The 17,500-nt window shown below is 37.5% G+C and overlaps 1 protein-coding gene across 2 annotated transcripts in view; it reads left to right on the forward strand.

Moving 5' to 3' along the window:
• The window catches only part of dlgap4a (discs, large (Drosophila) homolog-associated protein 4a), a 130,869-nt gene that overhangs the window by 96,076 nt on the left and 17,293 nt on the right, over positions 1-17,500 (forward strand). The window contains exons 3-7 of one of the 2 annotated variants that reach the window (XM_043230085.1): positions 5,170-5,534; positions 7,012-7,872; positions 8,614-8,855; positions 12,934-13,090; positions 16,424-16,643. In XM_043230085.1, the coding sequence (XP_043086020.1) occupies positions 5,241-5,534; positions 7,012-7,872; positions 8,614-8,855; positions 12,934-13,090; positions 16,424-16,643 (1,774 nt within the window). In that variant the 5' untranslated portion in view covers positions 5,170-5,240. Of the gene's footprint in view, positions 1-5,169; positions 5,535-7,008; positions 7,873-8,613; positions 8,856-12,933; positions 13,091-16,423; positions 16,644-17,500 lie in introns of both variants that reach the window. The other variant, XM_043230084.1, reaches the window with a different exon arrangement.

Here is a 17,500-nt window from a genome sequence, read left to right on the forward strand (position 1 = left end):
AAATGAAGCCTTGGTGAAAACAAGAGTCTTATTTTCAATTTATTCTCCACCCCTAAACTTTTGATTTTCTGTTGTTATATTTATATAATAATATTTATATATATATATATATATATATATATATATATATATATATATATATATATATAATGTTAATAATGTTATAAATAGTACAATATTTTATATATATATATATATATATATATATATATATATATATATATATATATATATATATATATATATACACACACACTTAAAATAGATAAATAGTTATAAATATTACATATATGCATATAATATATAAATATTATATATATATATGTAATTTTAAAACATTATATATATATATATATATATATATATATATATATATATATATATATATATATATATAAATATTGTAATATAACTATCTATTTTAAGTGTCTTCGTTCACAATATAGGGTTCTTAAATTGATATAATAATAAATAATAAATAATGAATCACAATCATGTCGATCATTTTTCTCTTTCTAATCAAAAGCAGATAATGACTTGTGTTTTAGTCGCTGGTTCAGTCGTTGTTTTCAGCTAGTCAGACGTCGTCTCCTGCTCTGAATGCGCCGTCGGCCCCGTTTCAATAAAGGCCCCATAACTCGGCCCTTCAGCGATCGGAGCAATCAGAGGCTTCAGACGCGGCTGCTGTCGAGTGACGGAAGTCGTTTGCGCAGCATTCAGACACAGAACAGATGCGTTCGAAGCCTCCACGGAGAGCAGGAAGCTGCTTTATATCCTAATGAGGTTCAGCGTGACTCCTGAGCGTTTCAGAGCCCCGGAGCGACGGCAGGAAGGACGAAACACTCCCTCATCCTCGCTCTGACCTCGAGTCACCTGCTTGTTTTCATTCACTTGCTAATTTTCATTTAGACGCTAAGCTGCACAGGGATATCGAAATATGGGATGTTATCATTGATAAGATTTGTTAAAAATATATAATTAATATTTAACTAGAATTTTAGAATTTATAATATATGTAGACTAAGTTAATTAATATATTATATTAATTGCATAGCATAATAAATAATGCCATTTTATATATATATATATATATATATATATATATATATATGCATTCAGATTAATAAAACATTTATAATATAATTAATATGCATTCAGTAATAAATTAATTTGAATTAGAATTTTAATTTACAATTAGAAATTCGAATTTCATTATATACCTGTTTTATGTTTATCATTATATATTTTAATAATATAAATTATACATTTAGAAAAACTATAAATGTATTATAAATACTTGTTATTATGCTATAGTATATATATATATATATATATATATATATATATATATATATACATTTTTATCATTTTTGTGTAATAGTATTTTATATAATGTGTGTATATATATATATATATATATATATATATATATATATATATATATATAAAATAGGTATACATTATATAAAATACTATTCACTGTAGTATTATGCTAAAATATTAAAATTTTGCAATTAATTATAATTTAGGTTATATAACATACAACACATACAGTCCTGTAAAAATACTAATAAAAAAATAATTGTGTATATATATATATATATATATATATATATATATATATATATATATATATATATATATATATATATATTCATATTATCATTTTTGTGTGTATATATATATATATATATATGAATATTTGAATGAATATTTTGTGTATATATATATATGAATATTTAACATATTACATAACTATACAATTTTATTTTGATTTATAACTATAATGTCACGTGTTAAATGTGAATTTAATTTAGTAGTAGTTTATGATTATAATGGAAAGCTTTTCCTCAAAGTGACTGAAGTGAAACATGAAAGCAGAAGAAAGAAGTTTATCCCGGAGGTTCATCGTTCATCACACTTTTCTCCTCATCCTCTTATGCTAATGACGAGCAGCGATCTGGAAACAGACTCATTAGAGTGAACTGAGGAGACTCGCTCATTATCTCACAGTCCTGTTCCTAACCTCCATCATTTCCCAGGTTTAGTTTGTTAAACGCCGCCCGTGGATCCTTCAAAGGGCCGGTAATGACTTTCTGAAGCTGACGGGTCTCCAGAGGACAGAGCTGCTGTGGATGCCACGGTCAGACGCTCCGCATTTTAATGAGACTTCCTTCTGGATTTGTGAGGACTGCATCCGCGGGGGCGGAGCATATGCGTGGGGGCGTGGCTTGATGGGCTGGAAGGGGAGGGGTTATGCGACCAGGCTAAATATTTTGATTATTACAGTTTTAGTATTTTTATAGTTTTTTATTCATATTTTAAATTTAGATTTTGAATAAAAATGTTTTCAGTTTACTTTTTTTATCAATACCTGGAATGAGTTTTTAATTTGGTGTTTTCTGTTTTTGTAATAGATTTACTTTTTACTATTTTTATTGTCATTTTTATTAGTTTACTTTTTCTCTGTATATTTTGTTTTATCATTTTAAATATTATCACTTTTCTATTTTCTTTTTAGCTTTCAAATGTGTGTGAATGTGTGTGTGTATATATATATATATATATATATATATATATATATAATATGTGTGTGTGTGTGTATGTTATAACTAGTTAAATTATTAATAATTGTATTGCATTTGACATTTTTTTTGTCTTTAAAGTATTTATTTTTATAAGTTTTAGTAATCATGTATTTTAACTTAATTCAGGCTATATTGTTTTTTCATAGTTTTAATACATTTTTATTTCAGTTTTACTTTTAGGACATCAAGTTTAATATTTATAAGCATTTTAAAAAAAATTGTTTAAAGTTTTAGTTAATGTAGCACTTAGCATTATTTTTTATATATATTTATATTTTCAGTTTTCACTTACATTTTAGTTTTAGAAATTTGTATTTTTGTTTTTAATCTTTTTTTTTTTTTTTTTTTGCTGTTTTTGTATTTACATAGTCTTATTATTTTTCTTTATTAATGTTAGTTTAATTCGCTTTACTTATTTGAATACCTGAAACTTAAATGAAAATTCAAAACCATGGTTTTCATGGCGTTTTCATAATGTTTTTTATTATTATTATTTTTTTTCGGTTTAGTTTAATAAAAATATTAATTTTATTTACATGACGTAAATGTATTTTTCAAAACTTATTTGATATCAGTTGTCAAAATATTTCTAATTTTCTTTTTTTCTTTACATTTTTAATGCAGCTCAAGGTTATATTAATTTTACGTTTCTTATTTCAATTAACAGAAAATCAATCAATAAATAAAAAGATAAATAATTTTGCCCTGCATCAGCTGTAAAGCCGCTCTTAAAAAAGTGTTATTATTCATCTTAATTCGGTTCAAATTTTGATTAGGCCGAAATGGTAACAACATTTTAATTGCAACCTTTAAACAAACCGCACGATGAAGGAAGGTGAAGCCGCTTTTTGACATTATTACGCAAACCAAACACGTCTCACATTTCTTTTATTTCCCGTCAGGCTTCAGGACCTCAAACGCCTGTCAAGTGCACGCGCTTCCTCCTCGTGAACTCGCGTGAGCCGCGCGCGCTCTTCGACTGTGAGTCACCGCGCGCCGCGCAGCAATGGCCGGGGAAAAAAAGCTACGTTTAGCATGCCTGCGGAGCTCTTTGTGAGGTTTTGTGAATGAGTCGATGTCCCGGGTGACTGGGCTCTCGATGAGAGCATATCCGGCTCCGCATGAACGTCGAAGGGGAAAGAGCGGGCTTCGCGCGCCTCCGGGGCGCGTGCGGAGCAGTTCGCAAAACACGCGAGATTTGAGAGAGTTTGATTGGGAACAATTTGTGCGTGGACTTGAATGACTGCGCTGTTTGAATAATAGAGAAATGCACTGCAAAAAAAGTCTTACTCGGTGTTTTTGTGTAGCAAAAACTAAATAAAAATTCTTAAAGCTGCAGTGCATGTTTTTGGGGTTGTACGTACGGGTGTTTTAGCATTGCACTGGGTCTTTAAGTCATGTCTGTAGACATAAAGAAGTTGTTCGGCTGCTAGGCTAACGCATGTGAGGATCCCTGATCATTTATAACCTTTTCTCACAGCAGCTAGAATAATTGTTTATCATTTTGATGGCAGATTGCAATCCGGAAAGGATTATGCGTTTATGAAACACGTGTGAACGAAATTAAGATATATTCCAGTTTTAAATGTGCTTCTGATTACAGATTACAGCCTGGGATTACACCAGATTACTATTTTAAAGAAAACCTAAACCGGGGATAAACGGGCGGTGATGTAAGAAGCGGGCGTGGGTCTTCGGCGGAGGCGGGGCTTATCCACACTATTACATCATAGAGTAGAACCTCCCACAAGATGTTGTTTCAGCAGACTGCCTTTTGAGTTACAACACTTGCACAATGTTTTACTAACAATACACTAACCTCTATATGTTTAAAGAGGGTATTTTCGTTTCACTTCTCGTTGATAGCAAGGAATTTTGTAAAAAAAAAAAAAAAAAAAAAAAAATATATATATATATATATATATATATATATATATATATATATATATATAATGTGCAAATTAGTGCAGTTGTGTAGTAAATATAAATTAAAAAAATATATGAAGAAAATAAGATTTTATACTAAACAAATTGTGTTTTTTTTATTTAAAAATGTCTTTTTTAATTTCTTTTTTTGTGCTTTGGTAATTTTGTTGTGCTTTTGACAGATTACAGTATGTATTTAAAATATTTTTAACTAGCTTTAATTTATTTTGTTTTAGTACTTTTTATTACTAAATACAATACATATTTATTACTTTATTTCAGTTTATATTTTGTTTTCGGGAGTCCCGAACAACAGGCCGACACGCATGCAAGGTCCAAAAATACCTTTGTTTTGACACAATATGCGTTCATTTTTACCTCGTTTGTTCAACGTCTCCCAAACTCCCCAATAATTTTCCCAAACTGCTCTGATAATTGGTCGATTTCGTTGAAAACAGCATTTGCGAGTTTTTAATGCCCCAAAAGCGACACCTAGTGGCAAAGAATAAATTAGCGTTTTCATTCAGACCGACCCTAACGGTTCAACAAGGCACTTTAAATATTTTTTATTGCAGTTAATTGCAAAAACCACGCCCGGCGGCTTCGTCACTGTAAGCGGCTGGATCTGAACGGAGTTTGTCTGTCTGTCCTCTAGGGGTCGCCCTCCAGGGCCGTCGTCTCTCTTCATCTGGGATCATGTACTAGAGCCGACCCTGCGCAGCAACCATGAAAGGCTTAGGGGCCAACCGTAGCCGCCATCTGTCCGACACCTGTGACCCCACCGCGGGCCCCCAGGAGCCCCTGTGCCCCTTGGCCCCGGACCCCCACGCCGCCTTCCTCTTGAGCCCCACCGTCAACCACTACGCCACTCTGGACCCTCACCTCCATCATTTTCCTGTTTCCACGGCGACGACGCTGCAGTCCGACTGTCTGCTGCCCCTCAACAACCAGCTGAGCAACAGCAGCACCTTCCCTCGCCTCCACTACACCACCCAGCCGGAGCAGAGCGACTACACACAGGTACAGGCCTTTACTGGAAATGTTATTGCTGTTTTCTATGCGTTATTATAAAACGGGATTTATTTCTGCGACGCAGAGCTGAATTTTCAGCATTACTCCAGTCTTATATGCTGATTTCCTGCAGAAAAAAAAAACATTTCTGATTACCATCACTGCTCAAAATAGTCGCGTTGCTTCATATTTTCGTGGATTTTATCTTTCAGGATTGTTTGATAAATAAAAACTTAAAAAAACTGCATTTATTTGAAAACGTATAAATGTGATTACCGCCACTTTGGATCAATTTAATTCATTTTTGCTCTTTTTTTTATTTTTTTTTTGCAATTTAAATTCAGATGTAAGTTTAAAATTGTGCATTTTTTGACTAGTATTTGTTGAAATCTGTATTATTTCATATGCGCAAAATTACAATTAGTTCAAACTCAAATATTTGTATTTATTCATTATTATACAAATATTTGAAATGATCATTACTCAACTTTACATTGAATAAAAATTCAAATGTAATTGCAATTTATTTGTCATAAATAAATAAGGAAATGTTTAGCAAATACATGCAATAAACAAAGAAACAAACCTTTTTAGTGATATGATATGACAAAATATTAAAGCCAGTTCATCATTTATGATAAAATCAGTGTCAGACATTTTTTCTTACATTTGTTTAATGTTTTAGGATAATATAGTAAACAAAACATACTACTGCTACTTCTAGTGCTACTATTACTACTACTACTAATAATAATAATTATAATAATAACAGTATTATAATTAATAATAAATACAAATACAATTGTTAAAAAAATTACATAATTAAATTGTATTTTAACTACTTTTAATAACACAAATATCCACATTTGTATCCTTTTTCGTAACTTAATTTACAATAATAATACATTTATATTACTAATAATAATATTTGATAAAAAATAATATTTATAAAATAAAAATGAAATAAGAATAAAATTATATTTGAAACAACTAGGGTTAACTAATTAAAATGCTTCTCTTTTCACAAATAAAATATACATTTAAACCTCATTAAATATTCAGTAAAGTGCAGTGACGATGATTTTATTTTGTTCTCGGGTTGGCGTTAATGACAGGCGGCACATTTATGAGACGGCTGTCTCTTTAACAGAATCGTTAAGCAGAATCGAAATGCACGTATTTTATTGAATAACCGGTTCTTGGAAGTTTGGGACCGGTTCTCAATACCCTACCCTAGAAGTAAAGGAACGACTTTATTTTACGGTTACACATATAAGTTGCTAATTGCATGCATATTACATGCGTTTTAGGTCATGTAGTGTAAACGAACGCATGTGTATGACTGCTAGGTTGTTATGCGTTTATGGCAAAGCATTAAATCCAGCTAGTCGACTAGTCTGTGCAACCCGTAATATATATCAACATATGTGCAGTTTTGAACTTTAACGCACACTTAAATTGGTATATGTGTGTCGTGTCTCAGCAGGCTTGTGTGGCTCAGACCGGCAGTCGCTCCGGCACGCTCACGTCCTCTATGTCCATGGGCATGGGTTTGGGTCTGGGGCTGGGCGCTCCCGCCATGATCAGCAGCGGCACGGCCACCATCTCATCCGCGGCCGCCGCCAAGATGAACCGGCTCCCGGCCAACCTGCTGGACCAGTTGGAGCGCCACCTCCCGCTGCAGCGCGACGGCTTCAGCACACTGCAGTTCCACCGGCGCAGCCGCGGCTCCAAGCAGCGCAGCGAGAGTCCCAGCCGCATCCGCAACCTGGTGCAGTCCGTCCAGAAGCTCTTCGCCAAGTCTCAGTCCCTAGAGGTGTCGGCGGTCAAAGGGAGCATCACCGCCGGGCCGGCCGGAGACGCGGCTAAAGCGGCCCGCCGCAGCAAAAGCAAAGACCGGGCGAAGACCGAAGGCACCAAGCGCCGGCCGCGGCCCAACCTCTCAGGCTTCTGGAGCTCGGATGACGGTTTGGAGGACGAGGCTCCGGCTCAGCCCGCCGCCGGGCCCCTGGCGGTGGCGTATCGGAACCCTCTCAGCATGATGACGCTGGGAAGGGCCGTGTCGGACAGTCAGGCGGCTCCCAGACCGCATCCGCAGGGATACAACACCATAGCGGCGCATTCGCTCAAATCCTCCAAGAGCAGCGGAGACCTCAAGCCCACCGTGAGCCTGCCGCCCTCCACGGGCCAGACGGGGGAGACCGCGCTGGTCAAGAGGGGCTCGTGGTCCACGCTGACTCTGAGTCAGGCCCGACAGGTGCTGCAGAAGGGCTCCGCCACCGTCAACCGCACCCTGCTGAAGTCCAAGTCCTGCCACGGCCAGGAGATGACCTGCAACTTCCTACAGGTACACACACGCCAGTCAGCGTAAGAGAGAGAGACAGTGGAGAGGTTTCTTGAGGGATAAGGCAGGAAAGATTTCATAATAGGCAATAACACTGATTATAATGGTGAATAACCACTTTATAACACTTTTTTTATTATTATGTATTTTTTGCGTAATTACCATTCATATTTAAACAATATTGTTTACATAAATTTAAACAATAAATAAAATAAATGAATGAATTATAAATGGAAAAAAACAAAACAAGATATCAAAATAAATAAGTGTGTTTTGTTTGATATACACAGTAGTAATAATAATAATAACGAATATATTTGTTAAAAATATACAATTAATATTTGAACAGTATTTTTCAGATACTTTTTCAAATATTCTAATGCTTTTTCACATATTTGTGTAACAATAATAATAAGAAGAATATATTACTTTATAATTACAATAGATGCAATAACAATTGTAGTAATAAATCCAAGTATGTACAGTAAATAAATAAAAAAAAAAAAAATATATATATATATATATATATATATATATATATATATATATATATATATATATATATATATATTTTTTTAACAAAATCTTGTAATTTTAAATGCCATTTTAGCAGAGGAATTTTAAAACGAGATTTTCAAAAGTACATGAATTATATCACTAACATAGAAAGTACATTTAAGATGTTCTATTTGACATCCTTCGACCCAGATGCATTGTGGGTAGTAAGTGTAAGTGTTCTGGCAGGTGCCTGGAGGTGAGTGGAGCGGGACGCTGGGTAAAGGAGGCGGTGCGGGCGAGATCCCCTGCAGACGAATGCGCAGCGGCAGTTACGTCAAAGCCATGGGGGACATGGAGGACAGCGACGACTCGGACGGACCCCCATCACCCAAACCCTCGCCCAAAACCGCTGCCAGGCGCCAGAGTTACCTGAAGGCCACGCAGCACTCGCTCAGCGAACAACAGCCTCCACTGCTACCGCCTCGCAAGTGAGCCCTGCACGCTACACACACGCTATACATGCTCTACACACACACACTACACACACACACTACACACACGCTATACATGCTCTACACACACACACACACACTACACACACGCTATACATGCTCTACACACACACACACACACTACACACACACTATACATGCTCTACACATACACACACACTACACACACGCTATACATGCTCTACACACACACACACACACACACACACACACGCTATACATGCTCTACACACACACACACACACACACACACGCTATACATGCTCTACACACACACACACACACACACACTACACACACGCTATACATGCTCTACACACACACACACTACACACACTACACAAACGCTATACATGCTCTACACACACACACTACACACACGCTATACATGCTCTACACACACACACACACACACACACACACGCTACACACATGCTATACATGCTCTACACACACACACACACACGCTACACACATGCTATACATGCTCTATACGCACACACACTATACATGCCATACATGCTCTACACACACACACAAACACACACACGCTACACACGCTTTATACATGCTCTACACACACACACACGCTACACCCACGCTATACATGCTCGACACACACACACACTATACATGCTCTACACACACACACACACACACACACACGCTATACATGCTCTACACACACACACACACACACACACGCTATACATGCTCTACACACACACACACACACACGCTATACATGCTCTACACATACACACACACACACTACACACACGCTATACATGCTCTACACACACACACACACACACACACGCTATACATGCTCTACACACACACACACACACACACACACACACTACACACATGCTATACATGCTCTACACGCACACACACTATACATGCCATACATGCTCTACACACACACACACAAACACACACACGCTACACACACACTATACATGCTCTACACACACACACACACACACGCTATACATGCTCTACACATACACACACACACACTACACACACGCTATACATGCTCTACACACACACACAGACGCTTTACATGCTCTACACACACACACACACACACACTACACACACTCTACAAATACTCAACCGTGCTATTGCCCTACACCTAATCCAATTCCTTACAGGACACTTTGTTAAAAATACGTTTTAAAGTCAGAATTATGAGATATGAACGTGCATTTACCAGCTGATATCTCGACTTTGTAATATCTCTCTGAATATCAATGCACTACAAAGAATGATGTGAGTGGTTTTCGCTTGGCTTTATTGAGTACTAAAAAATACAATTTATTATGTTTGTGATTTATATGAGATTTCTAACTTAATTCATATCTATAATCACCCCAAGAAATGTATTTTCATTTACCCTTTTTGTGTTCATACCATTTATCTGTCTCCGAACTTGTGTACTCTTTTTAATATTTCCAAGTAACATACGTTTAGTTGAAACGTTTAGTTTATTTAAATCAAACCAACTTTCAGGATTACTCGTTTCTAAAGTAATAGTTCCCATAATAGGACATAAAATATTTGTATCATCTGTGAACTAATTTTACTATTTTTGATACTTTGCAGATATCATTTATATAAAGCAAAAAATAACTTTGGACCCATAGAAAACGTGTTCCTGATACCATCGATGCCGAGATGTTCTTATATATATATATATGCATGTTTATTTCACTTCATGCAACGTAAATGTGTTCTATAACTTTAGTTTTGGTTAATTATAATAACCTTGACTATAATATAATATTTTTACACAATACATAGTTAGCTGATACAAAGCTCTTTGTGACATTAAATAACCGTTGGATAATTTTATGCACATGGCATAAGGTGCATCACGAGTGTCTGACCTTAATAAATATCCTGAACTGAACATCTCAGCATGGACGGGATCAGGAACACATTCACTGTGACCAGCAGATGGCAGCACATTGACAGGGTGATTGGTAAAAGCTTCATAGAGAACAGATTTCCCATTCATTTTTAATATCAAAATAAAACAGCGCAGTAGTTTTCATCCGGGGGGCCTCAGCAAACCTCCAAATGATTTAAAGCAAACTAAAACTAGGTTATATTTTATACGTTTTTTACATCATGCTTTTGTTGGTGAGATGTTAGGAACAGGGAGACGAATAGGTTTAGATCATCTATGATTAATACACATCCCTAGGAGAGTTGAGTCAGTTGTTAATGAATCTTAGACACAAACAGCAGACATTGATGTTGGATGGTCGTGTAAAATCCTATCAGGCCGAGCCCCTGTCCCTTCATGCAGAAGCAGTTCGGAGTGGTTTGGTCTCCTCTGCGGAGCACCACGTCAGTGCCGCACCTGCACAGGTTAGTGTTTAGCTCTGCCTCCGTCTGATCACGTGACCACTCAGATGCACTCTCACTCTATCCGATGACAGTCCTAAACTTCACTGCTTTATGACGGCCACCTCCACCACCACCACCCTGACTGAATCCTCACTGGCCTTCATTTATTTTTATTTTTGGTCAAGTCGGTCAGAACTGTTTCTCTGTCCCGCACCTGGCTCTTGCTTGCTAATCAAATGAAATTCAAATGTTATTTGCACAAGGGAGATGCAAAGCTTTCCTGCTCTCAATCTCTTATGTTTGTGTTTGTCTTTCTCGGCTGTATGCTGTCTCTTAGATCTCCACCAGTCGCAACCTAGTATCCACATAGCAACACCGTGGCAACCCAAAAACAACCTAGCGACCACATAGCAACTTCAGAACACCCTAGCAACCACATGAAACCACATAACAACACCGTAGAAACAGTGTAGCAAAACCCTAGGCATCCCAAGAACACATAGTATCGTATCCACATGCAAGCCCCAGAACACCCTAGCAACCACAAAGCAACATTCTAGAAACCACATAGCAACACTGTAGTAACCACAAAGCAACAACACAGCATCCATAGAACTATCTATAGAACACACTAGTATCCAAACAACAATACCACAGCAACCCCAAGAACACCCTAGTGACTACATAGCAACTCCAGAACACCCTAGCAACCACACGGAAACACTCTAGAAACCACATAACAACAGCCTAGCACCACCCTAGCCATCCCTAGAACATCCTGAGTCCACATAGCAATGCCATAGCAACCTCCAGAACACCCTAGTAACCACATGGCAACACCAGAATACCCTAGAAACTACATAGCGACACTGTAGTGACCACATAGAAACAGCGTAGCATCACCTTGGCCATCCCTAGATCACTCTAATATGCTCATAGCAATGCCATAGCAACCCCTAGTGAGCACATAGTAACTCCAGAAACCACATAACAACAGTAAAGCATCACCTTAACCATACCTAGAACACCCTAGAATCAACACAACAATACCACAGCAACCTCAACAACACGCCAGTGCCCACATAGCAACTCCAGAACACCCTAGCAACCACACGGAAACACTCCAGAAACCACATAACAGCCTAGCACCACCCTAGCCATTCCTAAAACACCCTGATTCCACATAGCAATGCCATAGCAACCTCCAGAACACCCTAGTAACCACATGGCAAGTCCAGAACACCCTAATAACCACATGGCAACATTCTATAAACTACATAGCAACACTTTAGTGATCACATAGCAACAGCGTAGCATCACCCTAGCCATTCACATAACACCTAGTATCCACATAGGAATGCCATAGCAACCCCCAGAACACCCTAGTGACCACATAGCAACTCCAGAACACCCTAGTAACCACATGGTAACACTCTAGAAACAACATAGCAACGCTGTAGTGACCACATAGCAACAGCATAGCATCACCTTAGCCATCCCTAGAACACCATGAATCCACATAGCAGTGCCATAGCAACCCACAGAACACCATAGTAACCACATGGCAACTACATAGCAAGACTGTAGCGACCACATAGCAATACCTTAGCCATCCCTAGAACACCCTAGCATGCACATAGCAACCCAAGTACACGCTAGTGACCACATCTTCTGTGTTTGTTTCTCTCAGCTGTATGCCGTCTCTGTGTGAGGTCTCCACTAATCGCAGCCTGGATAACCTGGACTGTCTGATGGGAGTGGATGAGACGGGTCTGCAGCACTGGGGCACTGATGGGGTGTTCGGTCAGCGCTGTTCTACACTGGGACGAGGCTCCACCATGGGCCAGGTCACAAAAATCATTTCATTTCAAATTTGTCAAAGCATCACTGTTACTATTATTATTGACAAAACTAATAGTATGTATATGTTTTTAGCGTAATACACAATGGACTGGTGCGTATTCTCCAATAACAACAGCCCTTCCCTCTTTTCCTCACTTTCCTCTGCTTTGAAAGAGCTTGTGAAAAATGGCATGCACAATTTACTTTACTTTTAATTTAGCAGTAATTTGGCGTAAAGAAATTGTTTGTTTGAGATTTCCCTCTGTTCCTCGCTTTCTTTTACTTTTAAATAGCTTTAAAGCAGCATGCGCAATTTAATTTCACTCGCGAATGAGCTTCAGTTCAATGTCAAGAAAAAAATAAGAAAACAAGAAAAAAATACGATGCCAAGCTAACTTAGCCTATATGTCATTCATAGAAATTTTATTGACAAAACAAATAAAATACACCATGCTATAGGCTATGCCTAATATAAAATAACTTATTATTTTAAATAGGTATACAAAACTGAAAACAAGTAAACACTATTAAAATAAATAAATAAGGAACATATAATGTTTATTATCAAAACATATTAGAAAGCATGGAGGCACAGAATACCTTGGTGTCAAATAAAACAAATAAATTACGCAAAGTTTAAATAAAGTAAAATTCTGCAAACACTGGGGAACCAATTAAATAAGAATGCATAAAAAACCTTGGAACCAATCACATAGCAACACCATGGCAACTCCAGAACACCATAGCATCCACATCATAGACATGTATAGACGCCCCATTGGACTGCTGTAGGTACCCAAATGCAGCCGCCATGTTGGAACGGTGAACTTGACAGATAGTTAGATAGATATATCTATGATCTACATATCCCCACAGCAACCCCTAGAACACCCTAATTTCCACATAGCAAAACTCTAGAAACTATATGCAACTATATAGCAACATGTAGTTGAAATGACAATAAAAAGCCACTTGACTTGACTTGAACACCATAGAACCCCCAAGAAACTTGCAGTTAAATAGAAACACCTTATCAATACAACAGTAACCCTCAGAACACCCCACTATCCACATGTGCCTATATAGCAATACCATACAAACCAAATAGAAACACCATAGCAACCCCCGGAACACCTTAATGGCCACTTAGCAACTCCAGAACATTCTTGCATCACTGTAGCAACCCCCTGAACACCTTAGTGACCACATAGCAACTCTAGAACATTCTAGCATCGCTATAGCAACCCCACAGTATTACATGTCGCCATATAGCAACACTCTAGGAACCAAATAGAAACACTCTAGCAACCCCCAGAACACCCTAGTGACCACAAAGAAACTCGAGAACATTCTAGCATCACTATAGCAACCCCAGAACACACCAGTATCCACTTGTGGCCATATAGCAACACTCTATAAACCTAATAGAAACACCATATTAACACCCTAGTGACCACGTAGCAGCTCCAGTACACCCTAGTAACCACATAGCAACACCACAACAACTCCAGAAAACACCCCACTATCCGCATATGGCCATATAGCATAGCATAACCAAAGTCAAAAACACCTTAGCAACCACATAGCAAAAACATAGCAACCCACAGAACACCCTAGTGACCAAACAGCAAAGCGTCCTAGCAGAGAGTTTTGCTCTGTTAAAACCACTCACATTTCCTTCTACAGATGTAAAATCTCTTGTAAATGTGTGCGCTCTGAAATGTGTCTGAGAGGTTTTGCTGTTCACTTGACCTCAGGAACGGAGTGTTCTAGATTAAAATGCTGTAAGACATCCTTAAGCTAGTTTAAGGAGACGTGGAGGTTGGGAAATCGGTTGGAGGGGATGTTATCAGGACGAGATACTCAAGCATTCACTCCGCTGATGCAGACGTCAAGACGAAGCTCCGAAACCTTTTCTTCAGAGGAAAGAGCATTGATTATTTTGGAGATCTGTTTTGCTGAATGGGATAATGTGCTGTGAAGACTGTGATGGATGATTCAGAAGTTTCCTCTGAGATGCCGTCGGATGCCGGGATCAAAGGGAAGGAAAATGAGGACAGCAGCTAATTTGCAGCTTTTATAAGTATTTTTCCTGGGAATTGGCTTGTGATTTCTAGTTCAGTGAGCTCTGAAGGTGCAGTTCAGCGTGTTTTACCGTTTGTTTGCTTTTAATTTCCGGGTGTACCCTCGACGATCTCACACGAGTCTCCTCCCGGACGAACAAACACAAACACTCTCTTTACTCTTAGTCTTTGAGAGAGTGTGAACAGCGACTGTGTTTGCAGGTCGGTTTGGAAAGACCTGAAGATTCAACTGAATCATTGTGGAGTCGATTGACTCTCCTGCGTACTGCCTGACGAATTTGGAGCAAAACAAAAGTGAAAATTGTTTTTGAGCAAAAGGAATAGCAAATGATTGCATATTTGGATTTTTATTGAAGATTTTTTAGTCGGTGGGGTTTTTTTTTGCGTTGTGTTGTTAATATTTATATATTTTCAATAGGGATTTTCAATAGATTCTACATAAAACAGCATAAATACATAAAAGCATAAAGCATAATATATATATAATTTTTTTTTTAATATCATAAGCAGTAATGTCACATTACAAAACATATTATTAGACCTTACACAGAATGAACATTTTTCCATATATTATTATATATTATATTTCAATTAATATTTTTCTACAATTTTGCCAGCTGTTCTGTGAATGAGATTATCTAAATATGTCTAATGATATGGTCTAAATTACAAGTATTTACATTTTGTCCACATTTATTGTCAAGTATTTCGTTTTTAGTTTTATTAAAAATAACATAAACAGTAGTGTCTTGGTCCAAAACATATTTATACCTAAAACGGAATTAACCTTTCTTTTAATAAAAATTATAGTATTATAATTTATATATAATTATACAATTGTATATACATTATACCATTATAAAACAATACAAACAATATTATTTATTATTATTTATATATATATATTTTTTTTTTTACAATTTTCCCCAATTTTTATAATTTTTTTTTTTTTGCTAAAATAAATATCTAAATTTAAAAAAAGTTCATAAAACGAACTCGTCATCCGCGGACTGCAAAAAGAATACATTTAAGGATTTTTTGTTCTCATTTTAAGCCATATTTGTGGCAGTAGCCGGAATGGAAGCCGCTCAAGCCAACCTGCCGTTTCCTCTTCATGTCCGCACGGCGATGCGTCAGTCCACCCTAAAGCGCCGGCCGCGTCTCACCCCGTGCGAGGCGCGCTTGTGGGTGTGCAGAGGCCGCCTGCCCCGCCGCCCTCGGACGGGACGTTTCAACCTGCACGTGTCCTTTCAGGTGGAGCAGGGCTACCGGAGCGGCGCGGCGTACGGCCAGCTGGACTCCCAGGCGGTGGAGGCCCTGGATCTGCCCACACCCACCTGCTTCCGCTCCCGGAGCCACAGCTACCTGCGCGCCATCCAGGCCGGCTGCTCTCAAGACGACGACACGGGCTCCGTGGACTCGGACGAGACGCCACCTATAACCTCATCCATCAGCAGCTACAACAGCGCCACCGGTGAGTAATAAACGACGCCGACCTGCTGCTTGCTGTAGACCGGTGCATTCCGCTCAAAGAAAGTCAAGCCTGTTTTATGGCGATCGAAATCGACTGTATTTATTTTGTTAGCTCGCATTGTTATTTTTGTGGTGAACAATTCATCCAAAACTCCTCTAAAACTACGGGTCTTCTCTGATGACATCAGTTTGACGGCTTGGGCATGAGCATGACATCATTAACCACGCCCCCTCCAGCCGTCAGTGTTCATTTCTGAATGAAACGCCTCTTTAGTACAACCAATCAAATCAAAGTAGAAAAAAGTGACGCCCTCTATTTTCCTCATTCAGTATTCGGTCTGTCTCTTAAGTACAACACAATACGGAAGTAAAATAAGTCGCAAACTTTAAGATACATGAGAAGCATTTTTTTTCCCACACGGCGATGCATTTTTATTCCTTAAATTCTCATTATTGTACCGTGTCTTGACATTTGACTTTTGTTATTTTCACTACTGTCAGTGGGGAGTCCCATCATATTTTAAGAAAATAAAGGAATAGGAATAATAAAGCCAAAAAGTCATAGTGCAAAATATCTTTATATTTAAAATGTATTTTATTTATTTTTGGAGGGTGAAATATAAGCTGGCATTTGTAGCATTTATCATATATATGTATATATATATATATATATATATATATATATATATTTTTTTATATATATATATATATATATATATATATATATATATATATATATACCGTTCAGATGTTTGAGGCCATTGTATTTAAATTTTTTGTATTTAATTTTGTAATGAATACTTTCTTTTTCACCAAGGATGCACTAATTTGAAAGTGACAGCAAACGCATTTTTTTGT

Source organism: Puntigrus tetrazona, unplaced genomic scaffold (genome assembly GCF_018831695.1).
Source record: "Puntigrus tetrazona isolate hp1 unplaced genomic scaffold, ASM1883169v1 S000000148, whole genome shotgun sequence".
NCBI lineage: Eukaryota > Metazoa > Chordata > Actinopteri > Cypriniformes > Cyprinidae > Puntigrus > Puntigrus tetrazona.